We start from the raw sequence: 17,350 nt of genomic DNA on the forward strand, positions 1-17,350 counted from the left end.
AACAACAACAACAACCACCACCTCTGGGATTGCAGTGCAGTGTCTTGCCACTAGGCCCCCAGAGCTCCCTTTCCAGTTTCTTTTGTATCCTAAAAGTTCTGTAGGCATCATCTCTACTCTGCTTTTTAATGTAACTGTGTGTCTTGGAGATTACTCTGTAATAGCATGTATGTTTGTGAGTAGTTTTGAGTAAGGACCAAGCAGTCTTGGTCCTCCTTATTTAATAAGGAGATCAGAAGAAAACAAGTAAACCATTATTATTTCATATACTGGAAAGTTTAAGTACAGTAAGTAAAAGCAACAGGTAGAAGTGAAGCTCTTTCAGATAAGATGGCCAAGGAGATGATATAAAAAAAAGGGGATTGTATATCTACCACTTTTGAACTTCACTCTCTTATTAACTGGACAAATAGTAGTACCTACATTGTAGAATTGTTCTAAAGAATATAGAAATTAACAGAATAATTTGGGATATTGCTTTAGCATGAAAATGATAAGCACTCAGTAAGTGCCAGCTTTATATATGTTGCACATGCATTCATTCTCCCCTTGTCTTGAAAATCATAGTGCACTCCTTCCTTTACCTAGGATATGGTGGAGTGGTATGGGCAAATGAACATTGTTACAACTGAAATGGATCGTAGACTATGTTCCTATGTAACTTAGTATATGTACATGTTTAAACTCTATATGGTAACTGTTATGTATCTTAAGTATTTCTTAATGTCTTTATGTATAAAACATGTTAATATCATTTCCTTGATGAAATAGCTTATGCTTTGCTATCCATTGTTTTAGGTTGTTTACTGTATCATTTTTTGAAATGAAAATAGTTTTAGTAAAAATTTTATAGCACTTGAGTACAACTAAAAGAAGTGACTTGCATTTACATAATTATCATGTTCTGAGATTTTAATTTTCAAGTAATCAAAGTCCCGAGGTGACACAGATATTTAAGCACTTGACTAATAGGCAAAGGGTTGGTACCTTGAATCCACCAAGGGACCAATCTTGGGAGACAGACCTGGCTATCTATTTCTGAAAGGTTGCAGCTGTGAAAACCCTGTGGAGCACAGTTGTACCCTGTCACACATGGGGTCAGCATGAGTCAGAATCATCTGGATGGCAAGTGATAACAACAAAGTCTATGAATAGGAATCCTCAGCATATCTAACATTACCTCTACAGGCTGTGTGGCTCGTCCCATACAGCTTCATAATGAAATTGCTTAGAAGTTCCAGTGTTGCTTTGAATTAAATATATGCTTTGGTCCTTATTGTCTGTGGTGAAGAATTTACCCAGGTACTGAGTGGACCCCACTGGATCTTGTTTCCTTTAGCTAGGGATTCTAGATAAAAGCGTCTTTATATTAAACTTTGCTTTTCTGGAACAAAGATCATGATTTCTCCATTATAGTGTCTAAGAGAAGGCACTAATAATAGTTCACCTTCCGTAGACACTTGGAGAGGAGTGACAGTAATGCAGTGGTTGATTGTTATGCTCCTGACAAGAACAACAAATTGCTTGTTTAAACCCATAGCATCCGCATGGGAGAAAGATGTGATGGTCTGCTTCTGTAAAGATTCTAGCGTTGGAAAGCTTGTTCAGCAGTGGAGGGCCAGTTGTGAGTCAATTTTGACTCGACGGCACATAATGATAACAAGTGATTTGGTGGTAGAATTCTTACTTTCTATGTGGGAAGGCTTCATTTGATTCCTGGCTAATGTGCTTCCTGCATAGCCACTGAGGCTCAGCAGGCTTCAGCAGACCTTCCACAGTAAGGTCGACTAGAAAGAAAGGCCTATAATTCTACTTCCAAATCGCAGCCAGTCCCAATAACCGTGTGCCTCTCAGTGGTCCAGTGTACAGCCAGTCATAGGGATGGTTTAGCTTTTTGTTCTTGACATATTTTGATCAAGTATATGCTTCTGTTAAGAGATTTACATTTATTTTTGTATTGACTAATTTTTAATGTCTTCTAAAAGTTTATTTTGAGTTAAATTTAAAATAATGACAGTGTCCACATGTTATAAACTTGAACAGTTTTTAGGGGGAGAGTAGTTGTTCTTAAAATGCAATTATTATTTTTTTGAAGTGTTTATTCCAGTTATTATCCAAATTAAGTAATTTTGCTCAAAATTTAGTTTTACATATGATGGAAAAATATTTTTTAATTTAGTAGTAAGTAAATTTTCTCTCCGTACATTTTTATCTAGATAATTGTATATTCACATGCAGTTATAAGAAACAATGCAGAGAAGTCGCTTACACATATTCCCAATATTCCCAGGTAGTATTCTTTGCCAAACTAAGGAGCCATAACCAGGATATTGAAGTCAATATTGAAATAGGCCAGTTCTATTTAAGTTTTCTGTTTTACTTATTTTCACTAGGTATGTGAAGAAATTGGATTTTATTCTTATGAAGCTACTGCAGACAAACTTTAATTAGACCTGTAACCTTGAGAAAATCCTTAACTTCTCGTTCCTTAACTTTTGCATCTCATGAACTAAAATGGTTAGGTTAGATGATCTTTAAAATATTTTCTGGGTTAGAAGATTCTGTGCATTTGTTAATTGAAAAGTTTGAAGGTTTAATCGTTTTACTTTCTTTTCTCTTTTCTGGGGTTTAGGAAGAAAAGGCTTCTCTTTTACATCGTACTCAGGAAGAAAGAAGAAAGAGAGAGGTAACCAGCTTTACAATACTCTCTATAGAAAACCTTTTTCTTACAGCATTCAAACAAACTTTAATTTCCTTTTAATGTGTGTTAGAGCATAGATACAATGCAAACCTTCTCCTCTTATTGTTTGTTACCCAAGAATTTGCATTTACATCAATAGTTAATAAAATCTGTCCAAAATATTTTATACATAAGTGACATTTTGTACAGTTGACATTGTAATGAACACAGAGGTGCTAGGCAAGAGTAGTGCTGGCTGTGATGATTATGGTTATTAACAGCTTGGCTGAACCATGATTCTTAGGGTTGGAAATTTGTAATGCCATAATTTTGACAATTAATTAATGATTTAGTCAGGCTCCATTTTGCAATCTGATGTGATCATCCTTCATTTTCATATAATGAATATTTTTACATGACCTACTCTTAGACCTAGCTATGTTAATATGTAAGGAGTTGTTGTGGTGCACCATTGACTTGGAACCGACCCCTAGATGACTCTCCAGCAAGTTTGTAGAGGCACAAACAAAATTGATTGCGCAGGAGGAGATTGTCTATTCTTTCCTTGTGGAGTAGCTGGTGGGTTTAAACCATGCATGTATTTCAGTCATGCACCTTTGCATCGGCACAACAATTCCTTACCAGTAAGCCACTGGTCCACTGGTCCACATGCCTTTGGGATTGCAGCACAGTTTCTTGCCATGAGAGCGCCTTATGTAAGGAGTAAGGACTAGGTATATTTTAAGTTTCAGAATCCTTTCTGGATTTCATATATGAGCTTTAATTGAATATATGTGTAATCATTATGGAACCCTAGTGGCAGAGTGTGTTTAAGTGGTAAGCTACTTATCTGAAAGTTGGTGGCTTAAATCTACCTGCTGCTCCAAGGGAGAAAGAGGAGGCAGCCTGCTCTTGTTTAGACTTATAGCTTCAGAAACTTGAAAGAGGGATCGACTTGATGGTAGTGGGTAGAATCGTTGTAATGATTACTGGTTTCTAAAACGCTCAGATCACTTCTTGTCATAACCATTTGGAACTCAGAGAATACATTGAATTATCAGACTTGATGATATGCTGTACTCCCATGATTATATGGATGAATATGTATGTGCATGTCAAGCATGATGGGTGGCAATCACAAAGTTGTTAAGCTGTTGAGTCAACTATGACTCATAGCTACACTATGAACTTAAATGACTGGAGCCTTCTGATAATATGCCCCAAATCTGATGGCATTCGTAGAATGTAAAAGAATGTAGTGTAGTAAGTGTATAGATTTTAGATTCAAGCATATGTTTGTGTTTTGATTCTATGACATCTTTACCCAAGTATTTGGAAATCTCTTTCTGGATCTTTGAAATAAGAATCGTACTCATAAGATTATTGTAAAAATGAAAGTGGTTAATTCTTATACAGAGTATAATACATAGACTGCAAAGAGTAGTTATAATGATGAGGAAAAATATTTTTAATAGGTTACTGAAATTATAAATTATTGTAGTTGTTGCATATGGTTTAGGCAGAACTGACCCATAACCACCCCTCCAGCGAGTTTTCAGAGGCAGTAAATTGCATGGGAAGAAGTTGCTCATCTTTCTCTTGCAGAGCAGCTGGTGAATTCAGACTACCTACCTTTGGATTAGCAGCACAATTCCTTACATTGAACTACCAGAGCCCCCTTGTGTATGTGTATCTATATATGTTTATTTTGTCACAGTCTAGGAGGTTAGAAGCCCAGATTCAGGATACCAGCTCTAGGAAAGTGTTCTTTCTCGATTGCCTGTGGGAGACAGCTCTTGTCTTTTTGCCTGTGGATCCAGGATTCCTTGGAGATCTACATGTGTCTTGGCATCAGTCTTCCCCTAGGTGTAGGAGGTGCTTCGCTCAGCAACTTTGGGTTCCAAGGGTTTTTCCTATGCCTAACTCTTCCTTCTTGGTTCCTTGATCATTGATAATTTTAAAGATAATCTCAAGTCAATGAAAATATTTCATTGAAATAAGAAACTAATCCTTGCCAAATGATTGTTTAGGTTGTCTGTTTTATTCTAGTCTTTTTTATAATAAAATGAATTTTTTTCTTTTTCATTTTTTTCCCTGTCGCCCAGGACTTTATTGCCAGTAAATTCGAATTGTGTGAATTAGCACTGCGCCCCAAACCCCTACTTCCATCCCAGATTGAAAGGAAGATACTTATTCTGTGTCCCCCTCCATTTATACCAAATAAATCATTGATGAAGTCTCCTTTCCCTCTCCCTGATAAATGCTTGAGGGGAATCTTCTAAGAGGCAGGGCCTTGTACACCACTTACACAGCCAGAGGCCCAGGTGCTCACCAGATCATACACAGTAGAGATTGAGAGATAAAAGCGGTGTAACATGGATTTACCCTCTAATCTAACCCACCTTCCAGAATTCCGCAATCATTGGGCAGGAAGAAGGTCATGGGTTCATGTCCTTCCCCCCCCCCTCCTACCCTCCCTCCCTCTCTTTCTCTTTCCCTCCCTCTATGTAAGGATTACCTCAATTTTCACACCTTATGCATGGATGTAGCCACCTTTTTTGTATGGCGGTTGTTTTGGTTGATTTTTTTTTTAACAATCATTGGATTAGTATAATTAGTGGGGAAAGAACATGACTTTGCTGTGTAATTTGCTCATGAGGGAAAAGCATTGTGAGTGTGTTTTGTTAATTTACACCAATTTCAAGTTTTTACCTTGTATGTACTGGACTATTAATTTCATCTATTAAAATGTTATGTTTCTTAAAAAAATATCTTACTTATGCTGATAAGATTGTAAAATGGTATAGCTACATTGGAAAACAATTTAGCGGTTTCTCAAAATGTTAAATAAAGAGTTATCATATGACCCAGAAATCCCCATCCCTAAGTTTATGTGTAGGATAACAGAAAACATGTCCACACAAAGCCTTGTTACATGAGTGTTCAGAGTAGCATTATTGATAGCAGCCAAAAGATAAAAGCAACACAAATATGCATCTACTAATAAATGGATAAACAAAATATGATCTGTCTGTACAATGGAATATTAGTTGGTAATAAAAAGAATGAAATGTTAACACACGGATGAAGATTGAAAACATCATACTAAATATAATAAGACAAATGCAAAAAAAAGACAAATGCATATTGTAGTTTTGGTAGGAAATACCCAAAATGGATAAATTGAGAGAGAAAAGGAACTTGTGGTTACTGAGAGCTAGGCACATGAGAAAATGGGAAATGACTGCTAATGTGGAAGCTTTCATTTTGAACTGATGATAGTGTTCCAGAAATAGATCATGATATGACTATACAACTTTACAAATATATTCCAAACTATTGAACAGTACATATTAAGAGTAGGAGTTTTATGGTACATGAATTTTTACTACTGCATTACTAGATGTTGTTTTCATGGCCTCAAATTGATTATGTCTTCCCCTCCCCCTTTATTATTTAGGAAGAAAGGCGAAGATTGAAAAATGCAATAATTATCCAGTCATTTATTAGAGGTTATAGAGACAGAAAACAGCAAGTAAGTTTATTTTTATTATTGAAAAGAATTAGAGCATATGAGAGCTTATTTTAAATATAACCTTGTACTTTATATAGAATCTGCTTTATGTGTGTTTTTATATGCTCTTTAGTGAAAGTCCTTTTTCTCTATTTACTAGTTATATTTTATTAGTTATTTTTGTATAAATTTTATAATGAGGCCAATCTTTAAGTTATTTTTATAGGACAAAATATAATCATGAGCCACAGTGCATGCGATTTTGATATCAAACAATAGCAGTGGGAGATTCTTTCTTATTAGTGGCTTGTTTAAGAGCCATTCATTGGCCTAGTGGATAGAAAGTTATGCTTCCAAGCCAAAGGTAGGTGATTTTAATCTGCGGCCCTCAGGCCTGGTTTTAATTGTTTTTGGCCAAACATTCTTCTAAGTGTATAGCACTGCTCTTGCCTATTTGCCGTACAGAGGTAACTCTTGGTTGCTGTGATGCTAAACACTGTGACACTGATGTGTCAAATGCAATAATGGTTACCCATGGTGGACAGTGTTTGGTGGAGCTTTACGATTAAAATAAGCTTGGAACGTCTGAAAGCTTGCCTCCGAAAACTCTGAACATGGAGAAACAACCAAAGTTATACGAGTGTTCAGGTCTTTCGTTCATAGGGTCGCTATGAGTCATCTAAGACTCACGGCACTTACAACAACATTTTACTGATATCTTCATGACAGTCTTTTAGTTTTTCTTTTTTATCACTTCTTTTAAAACATTTGCCATATATAATGAATATATACTTGTGTAATGTGCTTATTTTTGTTTTGTTTTCAGTATTCTATCCAAAGAAGTGCATTTGATCATTGTGCTAATTTATCACAGTCCGGTAGCACTTTCCCCATTGCTAATGGTGCCAACCTTACCCTTTTGGTGAGGCAGCTTCTGTTTTTTTACAAGCAGAATGAAGATTCCAAACGTTTGGTGAGTGTGAACTACATTTTCACCTTATATATTTTCTAAATTATAGTGGGAAAGGTGAGTCAAAGTAAAAGGCTATCAAGACAAATAACTTCTCTAACAGGTCTCATCTTTGTGAATTTTTGTTCATAGCCATCTGCAATAGGCCATTTTTGTGGGAAGAAGATAGTCAGGTGTTATCTCTTGAAACGTAAATACAAATTTTTGTTAGAATCAAGATAATTTTTTTTTTTTAGAAAATGTCAAGTATCCTAAAAACTAGAATAATATATTGACCTACCAATTCTGTCTGTTCCCATTGTCAAATCTTAGCTCTCATTGACACATCATTCCAGATACCATTTTCTATGTCTTTGCTTTAGATCACTGTGATCTGTCATCTTTAAAGGCGTCAGTTATGTCACTGACACTGTGTTATGTCATCTTTAAAGGCGTCAGTATAAATCTGTGAAGATCTCTTCTCTTTTTCAGTCACCCACAATGCTGTTGTATTATTGAAGTTTTTGTAGGATTTTGATGTTTTCAGTGATGACTAAGGCTCTGTATTCAGGGTGTTGTGTGCCATCGAGGCAGTGTGACCCGGATCTTAGAGTGCTGCAGAGGGAAGCCCAATGGCATAAGGTATCTGGCCACTAGCAGAACCCTGGGGCAAGTGTTGAGGAAGTAGAGTCTGATCTCTATTATTAAGTCCACAAAAGGAGAAAATCTCCATCAAGAAAAAAATGTCAACAGCACAAAGCTGATTCCTCAGCACAAGCCTTCCAAACCTTGTGCTATCAATTCTAGCACTAACCATCTTCCCACTCTACCACTGGGTTCACCAATTCATTGCCTGGCCACACAGACTCAAAGACAAACCCTTACAATGATGGGATTTATTAAGAAATAACAGACTACAGATCATGTTGGAAACACCCAGAATACAATTCTTCAATCAGGACAGCTGCTTCTCAGGCATGCTCTCATACCTTCTTCTGACACTTGGCATTGGCCTTTTACGCTGTGCTTGGTCAAATTTTACAAAGCTGTTTAAGTTCTTCCAGTTCTGTGCTAAGGCACTTGACTCTGGCTCCCTAACGCAGCAGATGTAGCTCTGTCTCACTGATTTCTTGTTCTCCACTGCTCTATTGCTCTACTGCTTCTGCTGAAACTCCTACTGTTGTCTGGGCTGCTGTGTCCTGGTCTTGTTCTGTCTGTTCATCTTGAGCAGGGATCCCTGGCTGGAAGGATGCAGTTTCCTCTGATGGTAATGAGATTTGATAGTAATGTTTTCTTCTTCCTGCTCAATTTAAGCTTTTTTGTTATTATTGTTAGGTGCCATCAAGTTGAATACAGCTCACTGTTCAGTCAAATACGACTCAAAGTGACCCTATGAGAAACAGATCTGTACCTGTCCTGTCATGTGCCATCCTCACAATCTCTGACTTGAGCCATTGCTACAGTCACTGTGTCTGTCCACCAGATTGAAGGTCTTCCTCTCTCTTGCCATCCCTCACCCTCTCTAGTATTATGTCCCTCTCCAATGAATAGCCTTTCCTAGCAACATATCCAAAGTATGTGAGGCAAAGCTTCATCATCTTTGTCTCCAGTGAGCACTCTGGCTGCACCTTCTTCAAGACATACCTGTTTTTCTTTTAGTAATCCATAAAATTTTCCGTACTCTTCCTGGTAGGATGGCAAAATGGACCCATCCCCATGTCAGTGGTCTGTATATCTTATTTTCATGTTCCCACCTAAAAGGTGCTATTTACACTGTTAGCAGCCTATACAGTCCACTTGGAAGATTGTATAGTTCTCAGATTTGCCTAGTTCTACTCAGCAGTGAGGACACTTTGGTGACATAGTCGGAGGATGTTGAATTGCTAACCAAAAGACCACACATTTCCTGTTGTTTGAATCTGCCAGTGACTTCTTGGGAGGAAGATAGGAAGTCTTTTGATGGAGGCTAACTGGGAGCCAACATCAGCTTGAAGGTGGAGGTGTTCTACTCATCTGCATTTAGTAAATAATAATAATAATGACAGAAGTAACAGACAGTAAACATCAAAAGTAGTGATACTACATACTGTTTAGATATACAAGGATAACTATCAACATAAGTCCAATACACATTTTTTTTCCTCAATTCTGATACCAGTGACCCATGCAACACTTCTTTTACTAACCTGGAGTTCAGATCATCTCTTAGAACTTAAAAGAACACCTCCAGAATGGCACAAAGGCCCAAGGCTTCAGATGCCAGTCACAAGCTTATGAATCTTGATGACAACAACACTTCTGATGGGCTGGCTGCAAATTTGAAGGTTCCCTCTACCTCCTCAGACTATTAGCCTGACAATCCACTATGCCACCAGGCTTCTTAATGTAAACCTTACAGGGTGATATTAATGATTTCTCAAATCATGAATTAAACATTTTTCAAGACTAAAATACTGGCTAAAACCTATTCTGGAAAGTATTCTAGTCTATGGCCATACCACCCTGAACGTGCCCAATCTCATCTGGAAAGTGTTCTAATGTAGTTAGCAGTACTCCATTTAGTTTGTGTTTAATAGACAACTTGACGTTTAACCAGTTAATTAGTTAATTGGCCTAATTAGAGCTTTTTTCTTGTACTTCCTGTAGAGTCCCTTTAGCTGTTTATAACGTGTACCAGTAGCCCTGATTTAACTATATATCCAGGTTACAGCCACCCCTTTGTTTTGTATGGTATATCATACTGTTTATTCAGTGCATGTGATTTGCTGATGTTCCTGTTCTCAGATGTAGTGCTTCCACCTCCTGAAGACAAAGATTGAGTTTATAAAGATACTAATAATGAGAGACAATAAAAAAGTTTAATTCTGACTTCTTAATGTATGGAATAGATTTTAGGAAAAGGGTATTACAAGTCATTAGACACACTGTATTATATTGATCCCTGGGAAAATATGGGAAAGGTTATTAAATGTTAATATAATATGTTAAAAGATGTTTTACTGTTAAAGGGGTTATGTGGCAAATTATAACTAGCTACATTGAAGAGGCAGTCTTTACATTTCAGCTGGCTTTAGATGGAATCGATAAAATGAAAACATAACATTGTGTTACACAAACTTATAGTGGAGAAAGTGGTTGGGATTCATTGGTAGTATTGGGTTTTCAAAACCATTACAGCCTAATGAAAGCTATTTAACCAGGACTTCTAGATGCAGATGACAGAAATCTAACTTAAAGTGTTAGTAATCTGCTGAAGTAGTTGATGAATCCTATCCATTAGAATGGGGAAATCTTACCAGTTGCTATGGAAACCTAATCTTTTATGAGGAGGATGGAATACTGTGACTGATTACCTGCCCAACTGAAATCTTGTGGGTTCATGGCAGAGGGAGCATCCAGAAAGAGGGAGATTGAGGTAGAGAATGCTAAATCCTGGGGCTGCCAGCTCTCTTCTCTCTTCTGGACTTGAGTCCTCAGCCACAAACAAAATCCCCCAGATCCTCAGACCGGCCAGCAAGCACCTGAGCTTGATAATTCTCCTCATAGTTACTGGAGCTGGAGGTACAACAATCCCAGGCTTCTATCTGGTGTTATACAGTCGAGATGGCAATTGAGACAGGAAAAACAACCCAGAGCTATGGAACAAACTGAGTCCGAACGATCTGTCCAGGTTTTGCTCAGTGAATGTAGATTACAGCACATTGAAGGAAGGAGGCCTGGACTCTAAATAAAATGTTTTCTGATAAAACTGCTCAGATGATGGTCTTGTCCATAAGCTAGCTGTGCAGGGTCCCACTCATGTAGGATAGATTTATCCCCGCTAATGCAAAAATCATCTTGGTGTGTTGTAGAAGGGCTTACAGGAAATAACTGAAATGTGATACATGTCTTCATTTACTACTGAAATCTCTTTGAAATCTAACTTTTATATAGTTAGCTGAACTTTATGATGATAACTTTGAATGTCTGCAGGAACACCTTTTGATTTTCATTTCCTAAAATAATAGTTACTCCACGTTGAATAAAAGCAATAAAAACTAACTAGGTGCTGTCAAGTTAACTACAACTCATAGGAACTCCATGAACAACAGATCTGAGCCTGGCCCTATGCCGTTCTCATGATCTCTGCCATGCACAAGCCCACTGCCGTAGTCACCGTGTCAGTCCAACTCATGGAAACCTCTTCCTGTCTTTCACTGATTTTTAGGTAGGGTGTAGGATATAAACTAATCATTTAAGGGGGGAGGAAATAAAGGATGCTGAAATACATACAGGAAAACTAACAAAGGAGAAATATTCTGGGTGATTTAGGATTAATGTTGTTTACATTATGAATTGCTGGTTTGTGCAAATTAAACATTTTCTTTCAAACTGATAGGACCTTTGAATGTACTTTGTTTAGTGACTTAAGAGCCCTGGTGTAGTAGGTTAAGAGCTGGACTGATAACCGAAAGTTCTGTACCTACTGGTCACTATGGGTGTAGTCTCTGAAACATGACCCAGGATGGCCATGAGCCAGAAATGAGCAACACTTTTGTTTTTTTTGGGGGGGGGGGATTTTTTTGCTTGTTTTAGTAATTTAGTTTAATACTGATATTTTAAGATGGGAAGAACAAAATATTTTGCATATTAAATAAAACCTCACTTAGAAGAATTACTTCTTCACTAGGTTTGTTAAAGTGGATGTTTCTTCCTTAAAGAAATTGAAAATAGTATGTAAATAAAAAAATGATGTAATTTCTTTTGGATTGAAAAATCTGAATTATATATTTTGTTGTTTCAGATATGGATGTACCAGAACTTAATTAAGCACAGTTCTCTGTATGTCAAGCAATTGGACGGGTCTGAGAGGCTCACATGCTTGTTTCAGATAAAGAGGTTGATGAGCCTATGTTGCAGGTAAATTAATCTCTGTTGGAAACTTCATATATTATGATCACTTTGAATGTCTATAGGAACACCTCATTTCCTGAGACAGTTGCTTTTCCACAATGAATAACAACAATAAAAAACCCAACTAGAATGTTCATAATGTTATACTTTTTACTCCTGCTTGAGCCTGACCTATATGACATGGAAATTGAATAGCAATTAAAAATATCTTTAAGGTGAGAAACTCCTACAACTGGGAAAAGATAAAATAGATGAATGGGATCATCTAACTCAAATCCCTATGCACATCCAAAAACTTCTCCAACAGGGTAAAAAGGGAAGCCACAGACTCGGAAAAAGTGTTTGGTAATGACATATCAGATAAGGGACTTATATCCAGAATTTATAAAATACTTGAGCACCACAACAAGATAAAGGTAAATAATCCAATACAAAAGTGGGCACAGGATATGAACAGACACTTCACCAAAGAGGACATTCAGATGGCTAACAAGCACATAAAGAAATGCTCAAAATCCCTAGCTCTAATAGAGATGCAAATTAAAACAACTATGAGATAACATCTCACCCCTGTCAGAATAGTAAAATTTAACAGAACAGCAAGCAACAAATGCTGGCAAGGTTGTACAGAAACTGGAACCCCTATTCACTGTTGGTGGGAGTATAAAATGGTACAACCACTGTGGAAGGCGGTATGGCGCTTTCTCAAAAAGTTGCAAATAGAGATACCATTTGACCCAGCAATTCTACTACTGGGAATATACCCCAAAGACACCATAATTGACACCCATACAGATATATGCACACCCATGTTTATTGTGGCTTTGTTCACAATAGTAAGAAGTTTGAAACAACCTAAGTGCCCATCAACAAACGAATGGATAGAGAAACCGTGGTATATTCACACAGTGGAATACTATGCTGCATTGAAAAACAAGGAACTCATGCAATATTATTCAAAATAGGTGAACCTGGAGGACATTATGCTGAGTAAAGTATCTCAGTCACAAAAGGACAAATACTGCACGGTGCCAGTGTGTAAAACAGGACTGACATCGGGGTTGGGGGGAGAATGAAAAGTACTGCAACTCCTCTTTTAATTTCCTGGCTGCTGATAACCGAGAGTGTTGATTGTAGAGCCAAGTAAACTAAAGCTGTCAACAGTCTGAATCTCTATCATCTGTCATGATGCTGCCAATCAGCCCAGTGGTGAGAACCTTTGTTTTCCTTGATGTTACCACCTCTGAAAACTCACTGGAGTGTTAGCATCTGTTCTGACTTAATGGTAATGAGTTTTCGGATTTTTTTTTAAGACTGTAATCTTTATGACAGAAGAGTGTATATCATGTTGGAAAGTATAATCTTATTAAAAAGAAATCAGTAAAATTATTTAAGTGAAAAATCAATAATTTGGGGGTTTGGCCTAAAAAAAAAGATAATATTTAGTCCTAGAAAATTGTTGAAAAGATATAACAAAAATAAAGGAAATGGCTATTAAGGATCTTCGTTAAAAGACTGACTTCATCACCCTCCTTGGAAAACTATATATTAAAAAAAATCTTTTTACAGCAGGTTATCCTTTCCTCATACCCATTCAATATTGGAGGGTCAGCACAAGAAAGGAAGACCCTCAATGAAATGGATTGACATAGTGATTGCAGCAGTGGGCTTGAGTATGTCAGAGACAAAGAAGATGGTACAGAGCAGGACAGAGTTCAGGTTTGTTGTTCATAGAGTTGTTGTGATGACACCTAAAAACAACATTCAGTCTGTATGCTGAGCAAGTAATTTGAGAAGCTAGACTATAAAAACATGACATCAGGATTCAAAGAAGACTCACTAATAACCTACATTATATAGATGAGACAACCTTGCTTGCAGAAAATGAAGGAGACGTAAACCACTTACAAAACAGTCAAGAAATCATGTTATATTGAGAAAATCTGTCAAAGACTTCTCCACAAAGAGCTAATGATCAAGGATATCAGTTTAAAGTCTGAAGTAAATCTGATATGAGCCATAATATTTTATTTTGTTTCTTATACATCTTCCAATTTATCAATAAATGAGGAAGACCAAAGAAGATTCTGCCTTTGGTAAGTCAAACTAGAGGAGAGGATTGACTATCCCAAGCACTGCCAAAAGAGCAAACCAGTCCGTCTTGGAGGAAGTGCACCCAGGGTAGACATGGTGAAACTTGATCTCACACACTTGGGCATGTTGTCAGGAGGAGCCAATCCTTGTAAACAGCCATTATGCTGGGAAAGGTAGAGGGCCAGAGAAAGACTCCATGAGATAGATGGATTGACAGAGTGACCTTGGCATTGAGCATGGTGCAAGTTGGAGATGATGGGCAAAGTTCTGGTCACTTGTTTATAGGGTCTCCATTAGTTGTAGTGACGCAGTAGCACTTAACAACAACATATTGAAAACTGACTGCAGGAACTTTTTAATTACAACATATTTAGGATACAATAAACCATACTTATATACAAGTTGCAGCACTGATGTAACTTGCCATCTTAGACATATGAAGATACTGATGATGATTATGGGCAATAACAGTGAGTTACAAATGGACAAAAAAGGGAGTATTGGGCTTCTATCAGAGCCAGTTTACAGTGGAGTCACTGGAATAGACAGACCCTCTGCAAATTGAAGAGTCTTTGTCTGAGGGGGTAAGAATGGAAACAGGAGAATGATAATCCAGCCAGGAAACCATCATGGCTTGGACCAGTGACTAAATTGAAGTTGGTTGGTTTCTTATAGATTCCCTGTTGGGTTTCAGGTAAGTTATGTTTTTAATTGTAGCAACTAGAAGGACAAAAACACAAACTCAATTATCATAGGGTGCAAAGTGGCTCCTAGCTGACCCTCCAGTGTTTGGTGTTTTTTTTTAAGAGACGGTAAATCGCATAGGATGATATTACTGCCCATTTTTCTCCCTCTTAGCAGCTGGTGGTTTTGAACTACCTGCCTTTGAGTTGGCAGCACAACTCTATCCACGAAGGCACTGTTTTTATTAGGTGCCATTGAGTCGAGTATGACTCATAGTGACCCTATGAACAAAAGATATGAACCCTGTTCTATCCTGTGCCATCCTCACACTTCCTGACACACAAGAACCCATTGCAACAATAACCATGTCAGTCCACCTGGTTGAGAGTCTTCATCTCCTTTGCTGATCCTCCATCCTTCCAAGCATCATGGCCTTCTTCAAGGAATATCACCTTCTAGCAAGATGTCCAAAATATGTGAGGTGAAGCCTCCAAAAATACTCTGGCTGCCCCATCTCCAAGACATAATCTGTTCATTCTCTTGGCCATCCATGAAATTTTCAGTGCTCTTCAACACCACAGTTCAATGTTGTCAATTTTTTTTCTGTCTTCTTATTCATTGTCCATCTCGCAGATCCATAACAAGTAATCGGAAAAACTATAACCTGGATCAGATGCATCTTAATCCTCAGTCTGACATTAGCGCTCACAAAAGTAGTTGTAAATGCAGTGAAAGCAACAAATCAAGGAAGGGGCGGGGAAGGAATGGAAGAGAAACATAAAACTAGATGAAATTCAGCCACGTAGAAGTGAGTAGAACAAAAAACTAATCCTTAGTTTTTTAATCCTTAACTCCCTGAATTAAAAGGTGTTAAAGAAAGCTGAGGAGGAGGAGGAACCCAAGAAGGAGGAGGAAAAGAAAACATCTAGTGTTCAAGCAAAGAAAGCATAGGGAAGGTGAGGGCATTAGAAGCAAACAACTGCATGGCAAAGCAGGAAGGAGTCCTCCAAACATAGAGTGACCATGTGTCAAAGATTTTATTAAGAAAAGAAACGATTCAGCAGGAAGTAGCTAAGAGAATACGCCATCCCCTTTTCCTTATGAATCAGGGTGAAGTCTCTCTCAGGGAGGAGTGATAGGGAATGGCAAAGGACACACTGACAAAGGAGATTAATCAGAAATGTCTTTGAGAAGCACTGTGGCACTTGGACAATTAAAACAGACATTGCGGGGGGAAGAACGAACGGGAGGAGGGTAGAGAAAACAATGCAACAATGAATCAGTGAAAACCCAAAATCTCTGTAAATGTTCGTTAAACTAATAAAATTTAATAATAATTAAAAAAAGAAATGAATATGAACTTATTACTGGTTTAGATGAGTGCTTATCATACTAAAATTTAAATTTCACTATCTGACAAAGCCTTTAAAAATAAATACATACATAGTTATACATGTACATACACACACATATATTTAAGGAAAATTTACACAGCATATGAGGTTCATTTTTGGCAGTTTTTACACAGATGAATAGCAGTGATAATATGATCTTCTTTAATTTTGTTCTAGTTCCGTTTTCATGACTCCAGTTTCCCTAGTCCTTTGTTTTCTCATCTTAAGTATAGCTTAGTTGTTGATTTTTCAGTCATGCGTAGACTATTTTTAATGGTGCCCTTTACTCCCAGAAAGGACCTTTGGTGGCCTAGTCTATGGAGAGTCATGGTGCTGACCAAAGGCCCAGCCTCTCTGGTAGTTCAAGTCCACATGGGCACTGAGGGAGAAAAGTAGGCAGTATCCTCCCATTTGACAGACAGCCTCAAAAACCCAGTGGAAGGTTAACTGTGAGTCAGTCCCAATGAGATGGGACCTCGGGATGATTTATCCCAACATTTAAAGAGTCTTTTAGACCACTGATCACAGATGGCCTCTGGTCTCAACTAGTCTAGTAAATCTCAACATTTTAAGTATTTGAATGCTATTCCAAGTGTTCCTCCCTTGCTGTCCATCAATACTCATCTGGATTAGAATGGTTGCTAGTACTAGCTGGTCATCATCTAGTTCCTCTGATAGATACTGCTGTGGCTCACATAAGCTAGTAGCTTTGTAGACTGATTTCTTCTCTTGATTTATTTTCTTTCATTTTTGCTCCTAACAAATACAGGCATACTTCATAGAAATTACAGGTTTTATTTCTAACCACTACAGTAAAGTAAGTTACATCATCCTTTTTTATTTCCCAGTGCTAGGTATATTTACACTATATTGTTAAATACACAACAGTATTATGAAACAGTTTGAAATATTATGAGAATTACTAAAATGTGACATGGAGACACAAAATGTTCACATGCTCCTGAAAAAAGGCACTTAGAGAATATTGATGCAAGGTTGTCTTAAACTTCAATTATTCTAGATATAAGTCCCTTGTCTGACATGTCATTACCAAAAACTTTTTCCCAGTCTGTGGCTTCCCTTTTTACCCTGTTAGAGAAGTTTCTGGATGCACATAGGGATTTGATTCTTAGAAGGTCCCA

General features: G+C 37.4%; 1 protein-coding gene across 1 annotated transcript in view; it reads left to right on the forward strand.

Annotated features, from left to right (window-relative positions):
* The window catches only part of UBE3C (ubiquitin protein ligase E3C), a 216,901-nt gene that overhangs the window by 54,381 nt on the left and 145,170 nt on the right, over nucleotides 1-17,350 (forward strand). Inside the window, exons 2-5 of the mRNA XM_006887657.1 lie at nucleotides 2,633-2,686; nucleotides 6,141-6,215; nucleotides 7,021-7,167; nucleotides 11,927-12,042. Of these exons, the coding sequence (XP_006887719.1) occupies nucleotides 2,633-2,686; nucleotides 6,141-6,215; nucleotides 7,021-7,167; nucleotides 11,927-12,042 (392 nt within the window). The remainder of the gene's footprint in view (nucleotides 1-2,632; nucleotides 2,687-6,140; nucleotides 6,216-7,020; nucleotides 7,168-11,926; nucleotides 12,043-17,350) is intronic.

Source organism: Elephantulus edwardii, unplaced genomic scaffold (genome assembly GCF_000299155.1).
Source record: "Elephantulus edwardii isolate Elephantulus edwardi_28Jun2011 unplaced genomic scaffold, EleEdw1.0 scaffold00060, whole genome shotgun sequence".
NCBI classification, from domain to species: Eukaryota; Metazoa; Chordata; class Mammalia; order Macroscelidea; family Macroscelididae; genus Elephantulus; species Elephantulus edwardii.